At 36.8% G+C, this 20055-nt stretch overlaps 1 protein-coding gene and 3 non-coding genes across 4 annotated transcripts; 2 read left to right on the top strand and 2 right to left on the bottom strand.

Annotated features, from left to right (window-relative positions):
• Nucleotides 1-1164: 1164 nt before the first annotated feature.
• On the bottom strand, nucleotides 1165-11851 carry Bx (LIM domain-containing protein Beadex). The gene is made up of 3 exons (XM_017625489.1): nucleotides 11481-11851; nucleotides 11263-11388; nucleotides 1165-1501 (listed from the first exon to the last, which is right to left on the bottom strand). Exons 1-3 carry the CDS (start codon nucleotides 11849-11851, stop codon nucleotides 1171-1173), a joined length of 828 nt encoding a protein of 275 aa, XP_017480978.1. The 3' UTR covers nucleotides 1165-1170.
• A 3739-nt stretch (nucleotides 11852-15590) lies between these two features.
• TRNAT-CGU (transfer RNA threonine (anticodon CGU)) lies at nucleotides 15591-15662 on the top strand. The gene has a single exon. It is a non-coding gene; the product is annotated as a tRNA-Thr (tRNA).
• Nucleotides 15663-17655: 1993 nt separating this feature from the next.
• TRNAP-CGG (transfer RNA proline (anticodon CGG)) lies at nucleotides 17656-17727 on the bottom strand. The gene has a single exon. It is a non-coding gene; the product is annotated as a tRNA-Pro (tRNA).
• A 744-nt stretch (nucleotides 17728-18471) lies between these two features.
• Nucleotides 18472-18543, top strand: TRNAT-CGU (transfer RNA threonine (anticodon CGU)). Its single transcript has one exon. It is a non-coding gene; the product is annotated as a tRNA-Thr (tRNA).
• The last annotated feature ends 1512 nt before the right edge of the window (nucleotides 18544-20055 follow it).

The raw sequence follows: 20055 nt of genomic DNA, 5'->3' as shown, positions 1-20055 counted from the left end.
CGACGAGCGCAATTTGAAAATAAGAAAATTTAAAACAAAAAACGTCTTACAAAGGGAGTAACAAGAGAATCTAAACAAAAAATTAAATTTACATTAAAGCAAAATTCAAATACACATAAACTTTTAAAAATTTATATTTTGCATTCCAAAAAACAGTTGGAAAAAGAATCTAAACCCATATAAGCACCGAAATCTTCAAAATTTCAAACAAAGTTTACATTTTCTATTCGCCATGTTTTTCCTTAATTCTTTCACAATTGGCATAAAACAAATCAAACATATTGGAACATAACTCGAAAATATTGCAAAAAATATCTTAATATTGGTTACAAAATGTTTTGGCACGCACTTTCCATTTTTTTTTAACTTGTATAGCATTTCTTGTTGAGGTTGTGTTGCTATCCACAATCGACCAATTAATTTTCGCATATCCCTTGCACTTACTTATTTACACAAACAAATCTCCGCGATTTTCATTATGCAGCACACGAATCATTTTCATAAAATTAAAATAAGTTTGACAATAAATTAAGAATATTTATAAACACTAAATTATATTAAAAGCTACAATTAAATATTGTCCTGCTAGCAACTTAAACTAAATTCATTTCTAAGCTGACTTTCAGTTCGCAAGTCACAATGAAAGTAAGTAATTAATAACTGAGTGTAATTATAAAAACGCTAAATCAACTAATTATATACAACGGTATACGTAAATACACTCACACTCACTCACACTCAAACTAACTAACATAGTCATCATACATAAAGTATGTACATACATACATCCTACAATTATCCTTTTAGGTATGTCCTTTCACTACTTTCCACACTTGCTGCTTCATTTGGCAAACGTCTACCAACAACACCAACACCACCACCACCACCACCATTACCATTCAGTCAATTTATGTCATAGTATTTTCTTTGGTAGCTTTTACAGCCGCCGTCCACGCCTACACCGCCAACGCCAGCACCAACACCTCCAGGACTTGCACCACTGCCGACACCGATACCGACGCCGCCGCTTACGCCATTATTAAAATAGCACCCACTGACGCTGGCCCCTGCATTGACGCCGACGCCGACGCCGCCGACACCGACATTGTTGCCGCCACTGCCACTGCCACTGCCACTGCCACCGCCGGCTAACATGGACAAGGCTTTATTTTAGCTGGACGCGCCCAGTGAGTTCTTCATATGCGCTGCAGCTGCCGCTTGAACGCCAAACGGCGAACCACCACCACCGCTTTGTGGGCCATTGTTGTTATTGTGATCGCCCGGTGTACGCGGTCCATTTTGCACAACACTACCCGGTACGCCAGGACTGCCACCACCCATTAAGCCGCCAGCGCCCGTCGGTGAGCCTTGACCAATAGCGCTGGCATGTCGCTTCAACATCGGATGATTGGCCATAGAGGCGAAGACGAGACGTTCCTCATAGTCATATTCGCAGAGAATTTTGTTCTCACACAGGTAGAAACGATCGCCAACGCAGAATCTGGAAGGATAAAAAAGGGAAAAAGGAAAACTTTAGTAACTGATTTACTGTGCTTTGTGTACTTAAATGACAGTAAAGGAAGCATTTTTCCACTTGGCTTGAGTAGCAATGGAGACTAAAGTAATGCAGTAAGTTTATGGTATGCCAGAGTGGCTTAGAACCAAGAATGGTAGAATATAACTACACAAATGAAGCACAAGTACCGTTGCATGTGCACTTTTAATTTCTTCCTTTCAGCGAAGGACAACGCCCATCATTCTATGTTGAAAATCGTCTTCCTTTCATTTATCTGACAGTTGTCAACTCAACACAAAAATGCAAATGGCAACAATGTCACTGCGAATTGAGAGGCGGGAAGGAAAATGTCACACAAGTTTAACTGCTGTCTCATACATATGAATGTAAATATGTCTGTTGCAAAACAGAGATCATTCAAATGGAATTGAAGCAAGCATTTCAATTTTCACGCTTCGGTGGGTACTGAAGAGCTGGCCATTTTTTCTTAAATATATGTATGTATTTATTTTCATTCAAATGTTTTATGATGAGCACAAAAGTAATTGTGAAACAAAATATTTCTTTAATAACGCTGCTATCTTTCTAAGGAGGGAAAATTAATTTATACGCAGCGTAAGAATATTCTGATGCCGGTCAATGGGGAGCGTTCGCTCTCCAAGTTAGAAAGGAGAGGGGGGCTGGAATATGTTCTTCGGAATGTTGTCTATCGAATGTAACTAATTTTTAAAATTTTCTTGAAATTTTCCAAAATTAAGTTATGGCAGCCTAGATCGTTCATGTAACCCTATATGCGCTGTTAGAAATGTTTTTTTTTTGCTAATTTAGATGTTGCCCGGACCAGGAATCGAACTCAAGTAGTACGGAGTGGTATTACGCACCCTTAACCTATCGGCTAGAGCGACCGAGAGTGTCGCCTTACATTGCTTGTTAATCAGATTCGCCTCTTGCGGCTATTTTTTGGTCCAAAATTCGAAAACGTCATCGATGAAAATTGCACAAATTTGGACAAATTTATCGTTTTAAAGCCGAATATTTATTATCTAAATTTTCAGGGACTTCAATGAGTGACTACTAGGGTGTTCGCATATTCGCTTTTTTCCAAAACCGGTTTCGAGTTCTTCGAAAAATTGTAGTTTAAAAAAAAAAAACTACTCCCGATTTTGAAATTAAGAAAAAAACCGATCAAACTGATTTTATTTTACATGGTTCCCATACAGTGAAAATGCTTATGTTATTTTTTCGGATCTGAGTAGGGCTCGAGTGCCACGCGGGAGGCCTGTGTTTCAATTTCTGGTCCCAGCAACATAAAAAAAATATATATATTTTTCAAATAGCGGTCGCCCCTCCGAGTGTACTTCTGCCAAAAAAAAGCTTATTTCGAGGTAGATCAAAAATGTAGATCTCTCCATTTGTGTCAGAACAACAATTTTTTTCCATATGAAGTATTTTCGAAAAAATTATTTGTATGGAAGAGACTGCGCGAAAAAATTGCCAAAAATCAACAACAATTCCTAGCTACTTAAAAATTGTTCTCTATTATAATAAAATTGATTGGTTTTTGTTGTAGAATGAACCATATTTTTATACAAAATTTGCAGAAAAATTTTTAGAATAAAAATTGTGAAAAATTTACTGTGCCAATACTTTGTTCCGGCAGTGTATATATACATATAGATGGGGCTGTTTGGACGCATTACCTACACCATACATATGCATATATACATGCTTATTCATGTATGTATATATTTTTAGCAGTTATCATCAGCGACATCAGTTAAATCAGCGACGTTTACAAAGGACTTACAAATATGTGCAACCAGTATTGAAAAAAAAACTTTAAAAAAATTAACAAGGTATTCCGCCCCATGATTTATGCAACATAGTCTCCTCCCACGTCCAACTCATATTTTCGACAATGCCATTGCAAAGTAAATCGATTGACAGTTTATTTGCAAGCGCCAAAAACAAAATCAACCGATGCCACACCTACAACATGTGGCTGAGTAGTTGGTATTTTGGCAGGAACAAATATTTGTGTTTATCTTACAAAGGAAAAAATCGTGAAAATTCGCAAACAGTTGCAACAAAAAAGTAACAGCAACTAGCAAAGCACCTGCGACTCGATAAAAATTGGGAGAGGTAAGCAAGAGAAAAAAAACTGAACACTATAAGGGAGCCAACGCTGATATGTGTAAGCCAACATATCACTACTCATACTTTCCAGCTGTCACAGCGTAATCGCCGGCAGCGTCTGATGAATGTCGCTTGTCGCCCGCCTACCAACTACCACTTTTTTCTTACTAGTATAGGCATGGCGGTAGCGGCTTTGGTACCAATCTGTGATTTTACGCAAAAAAAGGTCCTAAAAAATAGTGCATTAAAAAAAATACGAAAAAAAATTGTCATAAATTCCATTCCAAATGAGTGCAGCAAAAAATTGTGCTGCTCGTAACTATAGAGGCGGAATGCCACAAAAATGCAAACAACCAACTTTGGAGGCACACGGAAGCCATGTATAGTATTGTGGGAGGTATACAAATGGAAAACGGTAAACGTTTTGCGGCAGAAGCTGCGGGCATTTCCGGCCCTACTTTAGTGCGCAGTACAGAGCCATCCTGCAGCCAAACAGCCAGCAGGAGCAGCATACAAGCACCAACAAACAGCAGTCAGACGGCAACAGTTGCACCAAAAAACCGCCATATCAAAATCATTTAATGGAAAATAGAAGAGGACGAGGAAGGGGAAAAAATAGCCAGCAACAGCGACAATTCGGACATTCATATCAACACATCAAGCGCCAATATCGATGACGACAGGAAATTATGCAAACTTTATGCCAAAAGCAAAACGGGGGGGAAAAAAACAAAAACAAATCATTTACCAAAAATAAAATATAAAAAATTAACAGTAAAAACAATGGTCCACCGCACGCGTCCACTTTCTTTTTGCCACAAACAACGCTTTTTTCCACAACTTTTCTGTTTTCTTTTTGTGCGCCCATTTTTTTGTTTTTTTTTATCATTTAACTTGTAGTGCTGCAACTGAAGGCCCGCATGTTAAATTAACACGAACGTCACATTTCCGCTTGAACAAAAGCCACAGAAATTTTTTCTCCAAAAAAAAATTAAAAATAAAATGAAAGCGACAATCGCCCGGAGGCTGTCAACGCCACTGTGAAGTGGTTCTGTCTCACACGTGAGCGCTTTTAACTCACTGAGATGTGGGTGAACTCGGGTTTGGAGGGGGGTAGCAGTGTAAATTGCATGGCTCAATGATTTTTTGGCAATTGAATTAATTTTTAAAAAATTGATTAGCTGCTTCTTGCTGTATTGTGCAGCGCATGAATTGAAAATGAAAATGAGTATCGCGAATTGTATGCAAAGAGCAGGGCAGCGACATAAAGCAAAATCTCTGCTTCAGAACTCAATTCCATAGTTCAAAAGTCATCAATAGCAGTGGCCGTTTGGAAGTAAAAAAAAAAAATATGATAAAAAAAAATTGCAAACTTAATTTTAGTTAAGAAAAAAGAGGAGTCCCCTTCTGAGGCGTACAAAGAACTACTACCAAAAAGAACTATGTACTTTTTTTCTTGAATTAGGACAGTCAACCACGTAAATTTTCCAGATCAGCTACGCTGCTAATAGATTACTAAAAGTTGCTTCTCACATTAGCCGGTGTTTCGAAGGTGCCGGAATGACTTGAATTTTATCCTGTTTCGGCGATATAACCCTCCATAGATCGTCGAAATACCACAATCATTGTTCGCTTCTCTCCACAGTCTCTACTCAATGAGCCTCCACTGCTCCAAGGGGCTCATCATGCGATAATCTTCTGTAACTCCCGTGCGAGGGCTATCCAGCAGCTCTTGATACGTTCCGTCGCTTGTTTCGTGTGCCAGACCAGAATATAGCGGAATGTGACGGTGTGCAATTCGAGGCTTGGCGTGTGCAACGTTAGAACGTGCTCTTGGCTGCGTATCACCTGTGAGTGAACAAGTGGCTGTGGTCTCAATCGTCGCCTGCGATCCTTCCAACGAGCACCACAAGGTAACAACCCCAACAGTAACAATAAGGACCAGATAGACAACACAATTTATACCTCATCCCCCGAATCGCGTCTAGCCTCCCAAGGCAGACTAAAATACTTTTAATTTAACTGCAACGTGCTCTAGACTGAGACATAGAGAAGACTTTAGAAGGAGCATAACCATATTCGCCAGTTTAGAGATCCGACAACCGGTAAACCAAAACAAGCGAAAGCAGTGACAAACGAATTTTAAGACCTGTCACTTCACCTCCAATGTGAGTAAACTTCGGTCAGCCTTAGGTTCCTGTCCAGCCCAGCGAAGCGCGAAGCAAGAGTGGAAACTGAATCAGTGATCGCGTCTCGTCGGAGCCAAAGCAAATCATAAACAACCAAAAACTATGCCCTTATTTATATCTCCTGTGCCGAAGTTCGAGTGGTCATCGGGAAAGCAAAAGCCTCAAAAGACATTGACACCACGGAATATGCATGCATACTGGAAGACATAAAGGCCCCCTCTCCACTCAGAACCTGAAAAGGTGGACAGCGAATTATCAGAGTAAAAGATGGCAACATCAAGCTCAGCTAGCAGTTTCTAGTAGGGTGCTACAGACGTGAGCAACCGAACAGGCACTTGCTTGAGGCGGCACCATCACCAAGGCATGTCAAATGGAATCTCTACAAACTAAAAGATGAGGTCTTAGTATACATATGTAAAACAACTACTGGAGCCGGCACCGTGTAGATCAATAAACGACAAAGAGACTGTCACCAACTTCACTAACTCTCGTCCTTTGAATGCCGTCATCGCAGTACAATCGCCTTCTATAGCAGCGAATGAGCTTTAATTTCCAAGAGAGGCACGCGTTACTCTGGCTCAATTGCGGTCTGGATATTGTAGTGGGGTAAACACCATTTGTCCAGACTACACCCCAACGTACCCAATGTACATATATACATATGTCCGGCTGGTGAAGGTTAGCCACATGACACCAACCACCTATTCACAAGTCCACTTAACCCAACTCAACTAGCCTGTCAGTGACGACTCTCGTCATTCCTAATATTTTTGGAAATCCGGAAGAGCGGTCCCACAACGCAAACCGAGGAAATCTGCTGGGACTAAATAACCTGACTACCAGAGAGGCGTGAAGAACCCGCAATGATTAAGGGGTGGTAGAAAATAAAAATAAAAAATAAAAGATTTTAAAAAGTGTAAACTGAGAGGAATGCTAGTTCAACGTTTTCAATTTTGGTACTTGCAAAGCAGAGCCTTAAATTAATAAATGTGAACTACAAATATTAAAATTGTAAATTCGTTTTTTTTTTTTTTTTTGTGATTCTGATCACCCTCTGGGTGCAAAGCACACAATTTCTACAAAAACTGTTTTCATAACCGACTCTTGGCCTCAAAAAAAATATGCCTGAAATAAATACGGGTACAAGCCATGTGAGTAATTTGAACGTAATGCATATTTATTTATTTTTTATTTTCTACACGAAAAATATGTATTGAAAAATCGCAATGATATTGTTACACGCGGCACACCAACCCAAGCAGTTCTAGCCAATTGGCAATTTAAATATTTTATATAGTGGAAAAATTGGAATATGCATTTTAAAAACGCGCCTCAGTGTTTCACAACAATGTGGCCAAACAATTCAGGCGATTGGCTTGTGTATGGAAATCAAAAGTGAGGCCAATACACCGAAGCCCGCATACCGGCACAGTGGGTTGGTTCAACTTCTCCCCCGGCGCATATTGTTGTTGTCCATTCAATGAAGAAAAGCATATTAATAATGCATGCAATAGAGGCATATTGTTTTTATTTTGTGAGTGAAAAATCAGCGAAAAACAACAATGCTCAACAAATGGGACAACAAAAGGGTTGTGCGCCTATAAGCAATGAAGATAAAAAAGACAAGTAAAAGTATAGGGGCGCACTGAAAAATATATGTATGTACCAACAAAACGGAAGCGGAAATGGATATGGATATGCAGTGCACGCACTACAACGTTCATGAATTGGGAATAAGGAAAAATCAAATTTAACATTGCGGCAATGCAGAAATTTTCGGTTTCTACAAAGAACATATTCCATTTATTCACGAATATTTCGACATATGTAGGAGTGTGTGTGTGTGTGTGTGTTTGTGTGTGTGGTGAGTGAGGGTAAACAAGTGCGTCTGCTGGCATTTACAAGGCGGCACATTGAAATTCTCCTGAGTGACATTTCAAGAATTGGCCAAATGCTATAAATTCGGCGATTTTCCATTAGTGCACCTCTGTGGGCACACAAAGAGTCAAAACGGGAGCGATTGAATACATAGAACTAAAATTAAAGAACAAATGGAAATTCACAGCAGTAAACCAGTAAGCGAAAATTGCCAATTTATGCGAACCCCGCCGACGCAGGGATAACCCTTTTGGATTGTTGTATAATAAATATGCAATAGTAACTACAACAAGCACGCATATTGTTGCTGCCACAACAAACAGAGTAGCCATTAAGGCACATCTACTCCATACATATGTACGAGTATAGCAAACAAGCAAGCAAAAGTCAACGAAACGCAGCTCTTCTCCCACCGCCTGGCTAGCCATCCCCGCTGCTTACTGTACTCGTACTTGGTGTAACTGCACTTGCTGCTGATTTGTATTCGCTTATTGTATGCCTTGTTGTATTTTCTCCGTTTATTTGCCACAGTTATTGCCTCTCTTTGTATTATAAATATATCCTTTACGTTGCTTGCCTCTTTTTACGAATTATTATTGCCTTATTTATTTTTGTTGCATTGTTGATTGTGGCGGTGTCGATTGCATTTTTGTTATAATAAAATTTAAACTACCGATTTGGGTATTATTTGATGCGAGATTAAAAAGAGATTTACTTGGCACTTAAGGGCAAGAAAGAAATACAATACAACAAATAAAAAGGCAAACAAGGCGGCCGTTGGTTAGTAAGGCATGTATGGGTCGAAGGATTGAAAGTCAAAAGATGCGAATGTGTATGTACATATGTAAGGTGTCAAAAGGGTTGTTTTCTTTACACTTGCGCAAAGAAATTTATGGTTTAGTATCGATAATTGACCATAGAAATAAAATTTTAATAAAGCTAACTGCTTAACACGCCATTAAAATGGACATAAGTGCGCAATTTTAATGTAAAATAGGATAATTTGGAAAAGCAGTGGAATGGAGTATAGGTTATAGGAAAACTGCTATATTTTTCAGATAACTAAATATATATTTAAGTACATACATTTTTAGTAATAATAATCAAAATCGCACTGTCAGATAGAACTAATGCGTCTTGGTTTTCTGACCACTTCAGTCGATACGCTTGAAGGTCCCGTTACACACTACAGGTCTAAATAGGGATACCGAGTTTAGTAAACAAGCTCGCAGTTGATTCTGAAAACTGTCAAATTTTGTTGGCCTATCCAGATCGACCAAAAACCGTTTTTCTTTTTGTGCTAATTTATCAAAATACGGATATTTGAGTGTAGAAAAATAACTACTTTTTGATGAAAGTGAGGAAAAAAATTAAGCATTGTGAACTTCTATTAGAACAACCAACCACAGCGACCTTTTTTTCTTGACCTCTAAAAATGTCTTGACCTCTAAAAATGAACTTCAGATATATTAATCTCAATTTTTTTTCTTTTTTGACCTCAGAGCAGTGTGTAATGAACTTTTAAACCAACTGAAAAACAATTTTAAAATTTTTTTAAAAAACTTGTGTTTAGGTAAAAAAAAGGGCAAAAAGTCAAAAATTTTACTTTTACAGTTCATTTTGAGGGTCTGATTGAAAAGAAAATCACCTTCACCTTAGAACCCACCTTAAAGAATAAAATTTTAGAATTTGTTTCCCTTCTTTTGGCGTAAAAATTAATTACTTGCCGCAGGTATAGCATAAACCCTTGTATTGAAAAGTTCATTGCGTACTGTTTTTAGGTAAAAAAAAATAAAAAATTAATTTAATAACTTCTATTTTTGAAGATTATTTTCAAGGTCAAGATAATTTTTTAACGAACGAGACCATTTTTCCTGATTTCTGCACCTCAAAAGCTTCAAAATATCGTTACATTTATTCGTATTTGTTATCATTTTCGAGATTATATATTTTGTCACACAAAAAACAAAAAACAAAATATTAACGCATGTCTCACGACTAGAATTTAAGTGTGTTCTGTCCAATCCACAAGAAACGGGACCCCGTGCGCCTACTGAATCGGAATTAGCCATCTTATTAAGACATAAAAGGTCTAATGGAAAGTGTTGTGTGAAAAGCTAGAGCCAACGGTCACCAAGCCCAGAAAAAAAAGTGTATCATCATACACAATATATATGCCGATTACAAAGCCACCTTCGACAGCACGAAAAGAAATTGCCTTTATGCCGCGAAACTAATACGGCTGTGTAAAATGATGGTAAGCAACACCAGCAGCTCCGTCAGAATTGGGAAGGACCTCCCCGAGCCGTTTGCTGCTGAGATGTTTAAGAAAATAGTAAAAGCCACAGAAATAAATCACTTGGTAACATTTTTTTACAGTTATTGGCTTATGTCGCTGAAGTCGACAGGATGGGGCTTCACTAATGCTCCGTTTGTTTTACCTTTTTCCAAGTCGGATATAGAAACAAAGCGAATGGTCGGTCTGGTAGTAAGCGAAATCAAGGTGAGCATATCCTGTCGTCAAGCAAACAGTCAGTGCATTCCCCCTTAACACTGACGTTAGTGTCGAGGCCATCCTTGGTGTATTCGAGATAACGATTTTGCGGAAGATTTGCGAGCTCGTATACTGCACACGATGGAACGATAGGCTGAATTAGCTTTAGAAAGATATAGACGTAGTGTATCGCATTAAAATACGGCGGCTCTGCTGGCTTAGTCATGGCGTACGAATGGGCACCAACGCTACAGCCCTGAATGTATTTCAACACGAACCCCGCTGGTGGTAGGAAAGGAATACCTTTTCCTCTGCGATGAGAAAACGAGGTGGAAAACGACTTGGCATCGCTTGTTCACTTGCAATTGGCCTCAGCACAGAACAGAAACGACGACGCGCTTTATTTGGAATTAACTAAAATTGCTTCGACGTTTACAGCGCCAAACAAGAAGAAGTTCTGAATATGTTTGCAGAATAAAAAAATCCGGGGACCGAAAATAACAGTTATTTTTTTTAACAGTTTAACTTAGCCAAATATTTTGTAAGGCCGAAATAAAAGTCCTTTCCCAATAATAAACAATCGCTTATCCAAATTAAACAGTTTGGTACCAAACGAAAGAGGACTAAAATAGCTGTAAAACTGAAATGTCTTAACGAGGAAAGCTACCTACTGAAAAATATTTCAATGGAAAATGTTATTTAATTACCATAGAACACATCTTGGGGCAGGTATGTGAATTTCCTTTGTATTAAATGACAAAAAGAAGATATAAATAGAGGTGGTAACCTTCGTTCGTTATTTCTGCTTAAAAGCTATTTCAGTCCTCTTTCATTTGATACCAAATTTTATTTATTGGTGTTGTATAAGCGGGTTGTTTATTATACGGAATGGACTTTTATTTATTTTTTTTACTTAAAGAATATTTGGCAAAGTTGAACTGTTAAAAAAAATAACTGTTATTTTCGGTCCGTGGAAAAATGAGAACTTGGTGATGCTTCTTTCTTTAAATAATAAAATAACCAAAGACAAAAGAAAATTCCCCACTCACCTATGATTACATTGCTGGCAAGCGAAACATTCCAAGTGATAGACATTTGTGCGCGCTCGCATGACCATCTCAAAGGCCGGAATGACTTTACTGCAGGCTGCACAATAGCCAGTGTTACCAAATAATCTACAAAAAAAAAACCAAAAAGAGTAGATGAATTAGCAAAATATAATTTTCTCTTAAATAGAAATAATTTGTAATCGATTGCCAACACATACCTCAAATAATCACGTTTGCACAGCATAAGATTACCCTTCGTATAGAGCGTGGAACCGACCTCACCCAAGCGACAATCACAACAACCACATTTGAGGCAATCCTCGTGCCACAGCATGTCTAGAGCGCGCAGCAAGTAACGATCCTGTATGTGTTTGCCACAACCGGCGCACAGCTGACTGCCATTGCCATTGTTATTGTTGTTGGCATTACTATTCGCATTACCGACGGCGCTAACACTGGTCAGACCGTTGTTGTTGCCATTCGGATTACCAATATTGGGATTGCCATTGCCGTTGTTGGGATTTTGCGCATTCTGTGGATTATTTGGACCCATGTTGGGCTCCGTTTTGGTGATGTCCATAGTCATCATCTATGCACAAAATTAGAAGAAGGAGAAGAAGAAGAATAGAAAAATAATTAAAAAGATGCACATAAAGGCAATGGGGCACACACCCTTCTGCGGGTGTATATATGTACGCATGTTTGTTTGTATGTGTATTTAAATGAAATGGGTTAAATAAATTAAGGGTTAAATATATGCACGAATAGCCGAATGATTAATCTAAAGGGAAATAGATCTGTGCAGCAAAAGTTACTGGCTAGTAGATAAAAGATTTAAAAGAAATGAATTGGCGAAAAAGATTTATGGCCGCATCAAAAGTCGCAACAGGCGTTGTTGTGTATGCTACTCTTTGGTTTGGTTTTATAATAAATGATTTTCATTACTTTTTTTTTTTTGAATTTTTTCTGTATTTGTTCGTTTTACTTAACTTTACGCCTAATAAATTAGCTAAGTTGATGCTTTTAATTGTTCGGTTGTTTATGTGAAAGCAGGTGAGGAACGTAACGCTAAAAAATCGCGACGTCGCCTGGCGTTGTCTATGGCGTGCGGTCGGCGATCCCACACGCGCCTGCAACAAGGCTGCTGAAGATACCACTTTGAAAAAGTCATCATGGAAATAATTGCCACCACTTGACTTCGCTTTGAATGGGCAAACTTGAGAAGGGTTGCGCTATCAACACGGCACTCGAAAGTAAAGTGTTGGCGGTTGAGTGGGGGAGTGTGAGCAGGTATTTGCCGGTATTTGATGTTTTCTGTATTCTTTATTCATTCATCTTTAACTTTTTTTTATGTTAAATGGCAACAGAGATTAAAGTCGGTTGCGATGAAAATATTAAGGCGTTTGGGCTCCCGTGAGTGGCAGAAGGGTGGAAAATATTGCTATTATTTTTCTATGAAATTTGTTTTGCAAGTACTTACTAATTTAAGTTTTGCCTTAAGCTCTTTGAAAAAGTAATTTAAAATAAAAATTTCGAATTATGCCAACAAAACTGTTCTGGGTGCCATGCTACTATGGATCCTCAACTGACTGTGGGAGCGGAACCATTTTCTTTACCTCACTTGGTCTTCTTCAAAAGCCATAATTACTGAGTGGGTATAGTGAGATTCCGCTTAGTACTGGGGAGCGGAAGGGGCCTTAAGCAGGCTATGCTTTTTTTGGCGACCCTTTCGATGCGAAGGATATGATTTTGTTAAATGGGGCTAATATCAGGTTAGTCGCTGGCCATACAACTGGTCATAACCGACTAAGTTTTCATTTGCTTGGTGACGGGACCACAGAGTTGAAAAGGACAAGGATTCAGAACACATTCCTTGTGAATATCCGTCCTCGGTTAGACAAGAATTAATTCATTTTAGACGACGATTCCTATATAAAAATGAATTTACACACCAAGGTCCTTTTAGGATTCATTACGAAAGCTGAAGATTTGTTGGGCGTTGGGATTTGGAACTCTTAAAATCTCCAGCAATTTTTTATTTAGTTTTGATTAATAATGATTTGAATGCGATAGACATGTGATGATCTAGGAACTCGATAATCTGGACTGAAGCCTTCAAATCAGGCTACAATATACAAAGTTCCATAAACATTTTTTTTACTAACTTTCAACTTATTTTGTTGCCGGTAAAATCAACGTAATTCTTTCAACAGCAAATCAATTATTTCCACAGATTTGAAAGATGAAAATGAGAAAAAAATAAATAATATGTATGGTGTTTGTTTTAAACCAAAATGAATATGATTTGGCGCCAAGTGATTTTTTGCTTGCTTTAAAGAGATTTTGTGTTTGGAAATTTTTTCATTTGAGTACGTTTTCGTTCGGCACTTCACATATGTTTTTTTTTTTTAATAAGTCGAAAACACAAAAGCAAAATCAAAGACAAAAAGCCTGGCTATTATAAGCAGGGGCCAAGAATAACTGTTATCGCGAATTTACATATTTAAATCGTTCACAAAATTCTGAAATTTTACGAAAACGTTGTTTCATAACAGTTATTAGATGAGAAATATTTTTGTCTCACGGATAAGAGTTATTTCCCAACGTTTAATTTTTAGGTTGCTTGATAACAGTTATTACCCGACGTCTATTTTTACATTGTCTGATAAGAGTCATTTCACTCTATCACTGTTATTTTCCTCATGTTTATTTTACTGTACATCACCATCTTCATCAATATCCTTATCTTACGACGTTTATCAGACAACGTAAAAAATAAACGTAGGAAAATAACTCTTACGTCCCTGATTGTAAGACATTTTATTAGGTATAATTGTCAGATGTTGTGTCTGATGGCATGCGAACCTGGAGAAGGTCTAGAAGCTAACAGAGAGTATTTTTTTTGGTCTTCACGTAAGTATTTAGCTTTGGTCGGAAAAGTCGCTTAAGGATCGGTGCAATGAAGCCTGCCAAGAACCGAATAATAAAACCTCAAAAATTTTACTTTCAAAGATTCTCGGTTCATATTTAACTACGAAGAGCCGTAAACCTTTGTCCTTGAAAACTTCGCCTCGATCAAAGAATACTTAATTTCTGCCTGATAAGTTTTTTCTTAATACTTTTTTATAAATTTCTCAGAGGAAAAGACACAAAATATTTACACACGTCGTTGTTTTTTGCGATTCCTACTCAAATACATCTGTACATATGTTGCTTTCATTTCTATTTATTCAACTTAAATTTTCAGGAAACCACCAACGAAGCATTTTCTTTTTATAACTTTTCAACCAAGCTATTAATTATAAACCGCCAACAGTAAGAAAAAATATACAACAGCAGTTCATCCACGACGCCGACAGACAAACCCACTTGTTTGCCTCTGTTATTTTCCACCAACATTTGTCCACTTTGCAAATCCGCTCGCGCGTAACAAGGATATTTTGTTGCAAAATGTTACAGCTTTGCCTACAAATCACAAAGTGACCATCAGCACAAATATTCATACCAGTTCTTTATATGTATGTATGTACAACTGCTACTTTACATGCATAAAAAACTTAGCAACAATCGTATTTGTTTTCAACAACCTCTCCTCCTAGCCCACCCAATAGACTGCCCCGCGTTGTGTGGCCATAGGGATGGAACCTACTGCATACTTCCTATCAACTCCAGCTAGCAGTCCATGGTCGGCGCGGCAGTCACCAGCTGTGGCGAACATTTGCCAAATCACAAAGCTCAACAAGCGAATATCCGGCGGAAAAATTATTGATGCTGTTGGTTGTGTTGTTTGTTTTGGCTTTTTCCTTTACTTGGCTAAATGTTTGCTTGTGGATTTCGAGTTTTCATTGCTCCATTCTTTACTTAGGTTTGTGCAGCCACATCGTTGCTTTCACTACAACCCATTATACATGCATACATATGTATGTACATTTGTACTTGCCTACACAGAACATTTCGACTTTGTTACACATTCAGTTTTTGTTTTTTGTTTGTGCCTTAGTTTTCCTTTAAAGATCTCATGTTATTGCTATTTACATATGTATGTATGTACTGTTATCTATTTAATTTATGTTAAGTTCTCTGCTTCCTTATTTGCTTCTGCAGAAAAAAAAAATTATCACAGCACATCAAAAATCTTTTTCTGTCAACGCATTTTTTTTAACTACTATCGCCTGTTCGATCTTTGTTCATCATTAAAATTGAAACATTCAATTAACAAAATTATTTTTCTGGTCACATATGGTATATTCGTACCAATTCCTTTAAAAAAGTTATAATGCTGTGTAATTTTCTTACTGAAGTAGTTTATAAGATGCGTACTCGATTAAGTCCCTTTAGCTCAGAGGTAGAGCACTGGTCTCGTAAACCAGGGGTCGTGAGTTCAAACCTCACAGGGGGCAATGTGAAAAATCAAATGCAATTATTTTTTTAAATATATTTTTTTTATTGAAATATATTGCATGACTATCTAAACATTGGTTCTCAAACCATTAGAATGATTAGAGAATTGCTTTACATACTTATCTAACATGACAACAAAAACAATAAAAATTTCTCAAAAGCTAAGTTCAAGCTCATATTTTTAATTTTCTAAATGATTTAGGTATTAAAACACTTTTAAATCGGCTCATAAATAAAAAGTATAGTATAACTTTATAATAAAACACGAAAAATTTTTATTGACTTTTGGCTTTTATTTAATTTTTTGAGCAAGAAATACAGATTACTTGCTTTTTATTACGGATGTGTCGGGCATCCGGTGGATAGTCGAAAGTTTTCTGGTTATCAAGCCGGATACTGCTAAAATCGGGTAGAATTTCCCCAATTTTTACTCTAGACATGTCTACTGGGTATACGAATCCGGCTCTTATTTTTACCTAGTATCCGGAATCAGCGTATCGGGAAAAAATAGAAGTTAATATATTAATGTACTTCTAGATCAAAAAGTTCCCGGAAAGTCGCAAGAGGTCATGAAAAAATTACGATAATCACCGAAAAAATCTCGAAAAATAAAATATGTATGAAGAATCCTGAACAGTTCCAGAATATCTGAAATTCTACGAAAATTTTAGAAAGCTCGAAAAATTCGGACTTTTCCGGAAATCCCAGAATGTTATGGAAAATTTCCAAGTCTAGGGTAAATTTCGAAAAAATCTGAAAAGTTAAACACGAAATATTCCGAGATTTCCTGAAAAATTAAACACGAAGAATGCCATTTTTTTTTTATAAAAATCCCCGATAGTTCTAAAAAGGTTCTGATGGATCGAAAAAATCCAGATAGCCTCGAAAAAATATATCTACCTAGTTAGTTAAAAAAAAAAATCATCAAAATAGTCCCGAAAAAATCCAGATACTCACGAAAAATGCAAATAGTCCAGGAAAAAATCCAAGTAGTACCGAAAAAAAATTAAGATAGTATCGGGCAAAGAGAAAGTTATTAGAAAAGACAGATGGTCCCGAAAAAACCTAGGTACATTGTTCCGAAAATCCAGTTAGCGCCGAAAAACTTTAGGTAGTACCGAATAAAAATATGCATTTCGTGAATTCTAAAAAAATGCATTTAAATAATATATTTTATAATTTAAATTTAAGTAAAGTCGGAATTTTATACTCTCTAGGATTGTTCTATACCGAAAAAATAAACCACTATTTTTTCTTTTGAAATCAAAAAATATTTAAAGGTCGCTCAAAGCGCTTAAAATTTTCCATGTATTTTATATGCAAAAACCCCCTTTTCGTATAAATGGTATGGAATTCATGAAAATCAATATTTTTCGAAATAATTGTAAAGAAACAGAGTTTTCTGATCGAAAAATATTGATTTACGAGAATTCTATACCATTTCTATGGAAAGTTGTTTTTCCCATGAAAAATACCTGGAAAACTTTGAGCGCTATGAGCGACCTCTAAATATTTTTTGATTTCAAAATAAAAACCAAAATTGGCATATATTTTTTTCGATACAGAACAATCCTAGGGGGTGAGATCATTAAAATTCCGACTTAACTTATTTTTGACCAACCTAATGCACATGCTTACAAATATTTTCCAAGAAATAGTACTAATACGACGCCTTTTGAGCAACGACCAGTATCTATCAAAAACTGCAGTATACATTTCTGCGTACACATACATATATCAACTGCATTACCGACGCGGCAACCTAGAACTTCAAATAGTAGTAAGCCAAGGACATCAGAGACTAGAGTCAAGGACATTTGCAAGGTGCCTTGGACAGTCGCTGCCGCGCAGCAAGTTCTCTGACATTTATCAAGGCTTACAACACAAATATATGCATACATATACAGTTCCTTTATGTTTCCTTTCTTCTTTTCATGGAAGCTAACTAAGTTTTTTGTTTACAAATTATTTAAAAAACGAATTCTTTCCAGAGGGCTTGTTCGGGAATTGAACCCGAGACCTCTCGCACCCGAAGCGAGAATCATACCACTAGACCAACAAGCCGTTGTCCCCCGGCTTGCCAAACGCCCCACTTCACAACTGACGAGTGGGCTAGCAAATGTGCGAATGCGACAAACAATCTAGAACGAGAAACAAAATATTAATGAAATACATACAGACGAGTGCTGTGCTAAACTGCCGGAGCATGTGCAAAACAACAGCAACGCAGCGATAGCGGTGTGGAAGTGAAGCTATTTTTAGCACAGCGATGCGACGACGAATTGCAAAATAAAAATCTATGTACCTACGTATGTAAGCAAAAATGTACTAGCATACATACATACTTACATATGAACACAATTAAAAACACATTTCCAAATTCATTGAAAAGACACATTAGGGGAGAATGTGAAATTAGCTGCGTCTTACGATTAACCAGTGCAAAATGTGGATGATTCTAATTTTTCCCACCATTCACCATTCAAAAATTAAACAAAAACAAAACAATTTAGCTCCCCTTCACGATTTTATACATATGTATGTATGTATGTATTGTGTTTGCTGGCTTTGCTTTCGTTTGTCGACTTTGCTTTGCTTTTACTGCCGCATTTCCTGCTATTGTATATGGCCGCTTTCACTAGTTTGTTGTTGGCACGATTATCGTTCTGCGGCAGCGCACATGTTTATAAGTTGCTCAACGTGTGCCAGATAAGAACAGCATATTCGTACAACAAGGCGACTGCTAGCATGAATGAGATAGCTTGTGCGTGGCGTTGTTGTGCGGCATTTGGCAGCGAATGTATTCGAGCCTCTTTAGCTCAGTGGTAGAGCACTGGTCTCGTAAACCAGGGGTCGTGAGTTCAAACCTCACAGGAGGCAGGAAGTAAAAAACGGTTTTTATTTATTTATTTTTTTTTTAATTTATCAAAACCTTAGCGTATACAAGTACTTATTGCAATTAGCATAGAATTTGAATTATTGAAAATGATGTAAAAAATATAATTTATTAAAAAAATATCTATCCATTAAAATTTAAATTAAGTACATATGTATGTACATTAGGGATGGTCCAAAATGAGTAAAGTCGGAATTTTAATGGCTCTCACCCGCTATCGAAAAAATATAACCTTATTTTTTTATTTTGAAATCGAAAAATATTTAGAGGTCGCTCAAAGCGCTCAAAGTTTTTCATGTACATATTTTATATGGCAAGAAAAAACAACTTTTCGTAGAAATGGTGTAGAATTTTTGAAAATCAATATATTTTTGATCGAAAAACTCTGGTTCTCGAATTTTTTATTTAACCATTTTTCAATACTTAAGAATTTTTTATTTATCGCCCATCTCATTTTCTGGCATCTACTTACCTGGGGTTTTGGCGAACCTATAAAATATAGTTGCTATGAAAAAATTGTTAAATAAATAATTGGGTATTATTATTGGGAGTTCCCTGAAGAGAAACAGAGTTTTCTGATCGAAAAATATTGATTTGCAAGAATTCTATATGTACCATTTCTACGAAAAGTCGTTTTTTCCCCATATAAAATACATAAATAAATAAATATAGGGGTATATTTTTTCTATATAGAAGAATCCTAGGGGGTGAGAGCATAAAAATTCCGAATTTACTTTTTTCACGTGTATTTTTGGACCACCCTAATGTACATATATGTATATGTATTAAAATATATTGTATTAAAAGATAAAGTATGTATTAAAATATAAATTATGACAAAATATTAATAAGTGAAAATGTTTTTATGGGAGAACGAAAAAATATGAATTACCAGGTCGAGGATGCTCTATTTTTTCGGTAGTTCGACCGGACGTAGGTTACACCCACGTGAAGGCCATTGTTTTAACCGGAAGTCCATTCCAGATTTTTTTTTTTTTAATACATTTTTTACTACTGACTTATTTTAAATGATTTCTCAGAGTTCTTATAGCGTGCTCCAAAAGACCAAAAAATATTTCTTTCTATATAACCATTTTGAGTGTTCTTTTATCGCGGCCACACTGTACACATTTAAAATAGATTAACTGCAGGTGTAGTTTTAAATGGAAATTTAAATGCCACATAACAGATCGACGCACATTACTTAAAGCACAATTAAGCCCATTCACTTAGAGAGTTAATCGATTGTTTTGCGCAACCGCCTTTATGTTTTACCGCATTTAAGTTTGTTTAGCAAATGAAAGATAATGGCAAGAGCTTAAAGTGGTAGGCTTTTTAATGAATTTATGCACATTGTGATCTAACTTTTAGAAATTTAGTACAAAGCGCTCAGATTTTTAGCTTAACTCAGCGCTAGCCAAGCCTCCCAGAGAGGGTAGCGAGCACACGGGTATTCGCTTATTTAGCACATTAACTTCTAGAATACCACTTTGTAC

Source organism: Rhagoletis zephyria, unplaced genomic scaffold, assembly GCF_001687245.7.
Source record: "Rhagoletis zephyria isolate East Lansing unplaced genomic scaffold, Rhagoletis_zephyria_1.1 Rzeph_scaffold_04065, whole genome shotgun sequence".
Classification (NCBI taxonomy): Eukaryota; Metazoa; Arthropoda; class Insecta; order Diptera; family Tephritidae; genus Rhagoletis; species Rhagoletis zephyria.
Note: the sequence above shows the minus strand (reverse complement) of the source record. Positions and strands in the feature narration are given on the sequence as shown.